This window comes from Corvus brachyrhynchos, unplaced genomic scaffold, assembly GCF_000691975.1.
Source record: "Corvus brachyrhynchos isolate BGI_N302 unplaced genomic scaffold, ASM69197v1 scaffold83, whole genome shotgun sequence".
Lineage (NCBI taxonomy): Eukaryota > Metazoa > Chordata > Aves > Passeriformes > Corvidae > Corvus > Corvus brachyrhynchos.
Window position 1 is genome coordinate 57,429 of NW_008238464.1, and position 5,615 is coordinate 63,043.

General features: G+C 38.7%; 1 protein-coding gene across 6 annotated transcripts in view; it reads right to left on the minus strand.

The window, feature by feature from the left end:
* Positions 1-1,795: 1,795 nt before the first annotated feature.
* Positions 1,796-5,615, minus strand: part of AP1S3 (adaptor related protein complex 1 sigma 3 subunit) — a 23,059-nt gene continuing 19,239 nt past the window's right edge. For all 6 annotated transcript variants that reach the window (XM_017737052.1, XM_017737053.1, XM_017737051.1 and 3 more), the window contains 4 exons: positions 5,503-5,615; positions 4,193-4,301; positions 3,109-3,246; positions 1,796-2,310 (listed from right to left, as the gene is read on the minus strand). The exon at positions 5,503-5,615 ends at the window's right edge or, in 1 of these variants, runs on beyond it. In XM_017737052.1, coding sequence (XP_017592541.1) covers positions 2,275-2,310; positions 3,109-3,246; positions 4,193-4,301; positions 5,503-5,615 — 396 coding nt within the window. In that variant the 3' untranslated portion in view covers positions 1,796-2,274. The remainder of the gene's footprint in view (positions 2,311-3,108; positions 3,247-4,192; positions 4,302-5,502) is intronic.

Genomic DNA, 5,615 nt, shown 5'->3' on the forward strand with positions numbered 1-5,615 from the left:
GACTAATTCCTTCACACTTCTCAAGCTGACATTGGATACATCAGTTTGGCAATGCTATTTATTTCAGATGCCACACTGATATGGCTGGTATAAGTACCTCTACCCAGTCCACTACTTTTTTCCATCAGGAATTCTCTTCAACTTGAAATGGTATAGAAAGAAGCTTCTAGCTCTTCTCAAAATGACTGAAAAGACAGGCTTATGATACCCTTATTCGTACCAAGAAATCTTTTTGGTACTCCTATTTTGATATAATTCAGAATTCAACCAACATGGCAGTTCTAAGAGTCAGAGAATCACAGCATGGCTCCAAAAGGGAGTAAAACCAACCTACTGATGATTTCACTTAGCAGAAGTCACTTACAAAGGCAAAGAGCGGAAGGAGCCTCTTTGCACATTCTGAAGTGATTTGTTAATGATTTCTTAACCAATTAAACACTGTACTTTAAAAAACTTCATTTCAACCCATGAGAAAATAAAACACAAATCATACAATTTCATTAATTTACTATTAAATTGGATGTCTTCAGAGCTATTAAAAGCCCTTCGGCAATTTCACTGTCTTTCCCAGGCTGAAAGTATGCCTTCGACATCAATACAGAGAAAACAGATGGATAAAGTAATTATAAAAAAGAGCAACATGATGCTCTGAACCAGTTTGTCACAGTTTTACTAACAGACTGGAAAGCACAGGCAGAAGAGTGGGCTGACAATCAGCAAAGTTGTGTTGTGTCAAGGTGCCCCCACCCTCCAACCAACCCCTCAGTGCCCCTCCTGTAGGAAGATACAAACAGACAAGGAAGGAAAGAACAATGACAAGAGTAAGCATGCAGGACATTTAAAGATTAGAAAGACCCCTGAACGAAAATACTGACTGTACATGCCAGAAATCAAGGGAAATACATCTTGACAGGAATGCAAATCAATGGTTGGATCATTCTGGCATATTTGTCTGATAACTTTCCTAATTTTTGTATAGAGTAATTTCATGATTTGACAGAGACAAAACATCTAGCTGAGAGTTATGGGCTCAGATAAACAGAATTTCTCTGAGCTTTGGGTTCTGTTAAAGGAGGACAATCTCTGTAAGGAAGCCAGTTCCATCAGTGTATAGAGTCTAAACTGCACTGAAAGGCGAGTTAACACACCTGGCTCCACACACATTTGGCTACAGAGGTTCACAACACACACGAGGGCACACAGCCCAGCTGACTCCTCTCTACTGTTTTATCCTTTTTGCAGCTTGCAAAGTTATAAAAAGCTGATTAAATTGTCCAGCCTTGACAAAAACAGGCCATCTTCAACTACAAGAAAGCTGATCATCCCAACAGGTGTGTGAATTTGAGACTGAAAAACTCTACTGGGAAATAGGGGTTTGGGATACCAAAAGATATACGAGATTATCTTCCAAAGGCTGATTTTTTCTCTTCAGGTTTTCTCCTGCACTCATGCTGCACAATTCCAAAGTTTGGAGCCATTGCAGAGGTCCAGGGGAACTAGGAAGGGGATAGGAAAATGAGGAGAAAGACAGAAATAGACCATGTGCATGCAGCAGCAAAAAACGGATTCATTAAACCTAAGAGAAGCCTACCTTCAGTCAAACAGTCTTCCAAATTACATGGAGGCATGGAGTGCACTCTAGGAGCAGTTGGAGCAGTCTTACTAGCAGACCAGAGCAGAAAAGAGAAGGAAGACAGTGGAAGAAAGAGGCTGTCCCAAAGAGATGCATATTTCCTCACATACTTCAAGGGTTAATGTTGTCACAACAAGTTTGCGAAATCAGGGCCCACAACAGTTTGGCTTTTAGAAAAAAAATTATTATTACAGCAGAATAACCATTGCATCAAAATAACAGACATTTGTACAAAAGTAGAGTCATACAGTCAGCAGTGAACAAAACTAGTAAAAATACCTCTGCAAAGTACTGTCAAAGGAGCATTTTGTGATGACAAAACCCATAGCTATAAGATCTGGTGCAAAACAAAAGTTCAGTCCAGCCAGAAGAGAAACTAGACTGGGGTAATAACAACTCTGAGAAACTCATATGCAGAGTAATGCAATGCACAGAATTGTTAAACCCTTTGCTACATTAGCTGACCTTCATCTTCACCATCATACAAACACATCCCTTCAGTTATTGGTTTTCGGTATTTCTCTGAGGATCTGGCACATTGGGAAGCAATTTCAGGAAGTGCACTTAGAGGTGCATACAGCAATTTCAGGAAGTGCACTTTAGAGGTGCATACAGCAGTTTTCTCTCCAGGTAGTTTAACGTTAAAATGCAGGCTTGTTCATGTATTCTTCCACTGTCTAGGAAACAAAACAAATAAACAACCGATGTATTGCCTTATGGAGTGGTACAGTAATATTCATAGAAACCTTCTTGTCCTCTTTGAGGACAGTTGCAGTTTTGCATGAAATTAGATCACATTGATTAAAATGCAGAAATAATTCTGCTTTAAAAACATGTAATAGAGTGGTTTAAAATCTGCTGCTCCCTTCAGGACTGTGATGGATACTTCACTATTGAGATAAAAACGAATTAAACCCATCATATTCAACTGCTTTTGCAATTCCTGGCTCAACAGTACCAGTTACATTCCAAGTTACAACAAGAGAATTCCTGCAGGGTTCTGAATAAGGGTTTTGTATCTGTGCCCTGCAGAAAAACTACACAGGTGCTTCTGAATGAAAGCAGAATTTTCCAGCACATACTCTTTCCAATTTTAAATGCTAATAGTAGGTCACGTTTCCAATGTATTAGTGAAACAGAAGAGATTTTTCTGTATTTACATATACATAAAATATAACCTTAGATTATGTTCATATATTACAGAAATATCTTAGATACATCTTAAACTATTTCTTAATAAACTCTAGCAGTTAAACTGTGAGAGAGCAACAGCTTTATATAAAAAGCCTCCAGGTAATTCCAGAGGGTTGAATTTAAAGCTTATTTGTAACTGCACTGTTGTACCTGTTGAAACTGAATGTAAGACACACTCGGATAATTAAGCACCAGAAGTGCCTAGCTGTGTTTTCATCTCCTGTCAAACAAGAAAGATGTAGGAAGATGAGGTGTTTGCCTTTTGTCCTCCTCTGCCTTACCTCCTGCAACATGTCAGAGTCTTCTATGGCTTTCACTGCAGTCTTCTTTGAAGTCTCTTGTACTTCTCCACCAATTATAAACTCATCAAGAATAAAGTAAGCTTTTTCAAAATTAAAGATAATATCCAGCTCGCACACCTGCCAGAACAAAAGGCAACAACCTCATTTAAATCACTTTTACAGTATTTTACAGTATCATAAGCACTACTGGGCCAAAGGCTGTTGCGATGATCAAATATACTCAGCATATGAACCCCTGTGGCAGGTAGCAGGCTGAAGAAACAAACTGCATGTTATGTAATATTGAAGCTTCTGCACATATTCTCTCCACATATACAGACCTACAGCAAAGATATTCCACTTATTATTAAGTTCATGCCGGTTTTCAGAGACCAAAGCTGACCTCCTGGCCCACTAACCTTATCACAGGTCCTATATAGCCCTTGTAACATGGGTTACATACATTCACAGTTTCACGGAGAAAGACAATTCCCTGCCCAGCAACAGCCACCAACTGCTTTTCAGTTTTGAGGCTGTACAGATGTGAGTCACGGCACACTGATTTAAGTAAAATATGAATTAAGGTAGGCAGGATAATTTCAAAAATATTCATAGAAAGATGGGTCTCTTGTAGTCTCTAAAGACTTTCTGAAAGACTTATTTGGACCTCCTTAAAGTCTTTTCTTTAAAAACACACTGACTTTATCTTTTGCCTCTATGTCCTTCATTGTTACACAGTATTAGGAAACAAACAAAAACAGTGTATCTGAAGATGTCAGGAGAGAGAATTAAAGTACTTTAGCCTGTTTTGGATTTTTAAAAATAATTTTTCCTGAAGCTTTGCCTTCAAATTCTATCCCAAGACAGATATACAAAGCATCAAGATTAATTCCGGGTGAGTGGAAAAAGGATGGAAAAACAATTTGATCATTTCAGCACTATTTTATAAAATACTTTAATCATTAATTTCATTCTGGATTGTGAGCACCTGCAGGGCAAGTATGGAGCACAAAGCAAATCAGCTGCACATAATTTTGTTTATCAGACAGACAGGAACGAGTTCATGGGAGGAAGTGAAACCTACGTTTCCAAAGTATCTGTCCAGGAGCTCCACGTATCGATGTACGACCTCTAGTGTCAGGAGCTCATTATCCTGGTCTTCTATTGCACAGCAGAAATACAAACTAGCATACCTGGGGAAACAAAGGCAAAAACATGGGGGTGAACAGCTGGGACCTCACTGCTCTGCTCATCTCTTAGAGGTCATTCATATGACATTTAATTCCTATCTAGTCTCTAAAACAACCATTTGCTTTCATTCTTACTGTGTTCCAGAAAACACTTTAATAGACCAGGTAATTTTAAACAAATTATTATTTTAATTAGAAGAACCAACTCCACCCTTGGTAAAGTGGGACACCTGTAACACTGGACATAATAAAACAAGCACTAAATCAGTAGTAAGTAGTACTTTCAGGTCTCCTCTACCTGCTGCAATAGCACTACAGTAAGTGAGGTTAATTAAACTGGAAGACAAGCTACCCCTTCTAATTAAAAAATAAAAATAAGGCAAAAATAAAGGTGAAAGGAGTTACATCTCAACAAGCCTGCTGGCTGCCAAATGACAGTGTTTTACATAAGGCCAGAATGCATGAAACTGCTTAGACCAAACAAGCTTTGTAACTAAGTTGCATCAAAACTTTATGTTTAAACCAAGCCAAGATCCATTCAGCTTGCTGATGCTGTTGGCTGGAGGCCAATTTGTCACAGCTCCTCGTCAGATGTTTATATCCCTATCTTTGCAGCATGGAACTCAATTTCTGCTAAATGGGAGATGTTTCATTTACCCAGTGTGCTACACCTTAAGGCTACTTTTGTTTGCTACAGCTTTAGGAGACTAAACAGACAGTTGACATTAGGCATCATGTAACTGGGGACCAATGATTTCTTTGGAAAAGGAAATGGGAATTAACACCTTCCAGAGCAACAAATATCTCAAAAACAAAACCTGACAAAATTATGAAAGTGCCCTGGAAAAGTTCCTGCAACCTCCACAGCCGATAAAACCCAGCACATAAATCTCAGCCAGGCTACCCTGGCGAATCTGAAGGAGCAGGGAAGTCTAAAGCCTTCTAAACACTAATATTTATTAGGTTACTCCTGTTTTTCTCATTTGACAGACTCTGTACAAGTATTCTGCACCCCACAATTACCCTGCTGGTTTGTCCAGAGACACTGCCTTGTTATACCCAGATTGCCAATGGCATGCTCCTGACTTAGCCCAGCACCATGAGTGTTGTTTCCTGCTTTTCTTCAAGTGAGCCTTTATCTTGACTCTTCTAGCATGTTATTCATATGAATAGTGATTATATGTTCTTGCAAAATTACTCACACCTTTTGTAAACAAGCTTGAGGTCTTTCCAGTCAACAAAACTACTTGTTTTTTGATTGCGAGACAAAATAATCTGAACAATTTCTCGAATGATCTTTTTCTTCTCTTTATCAGG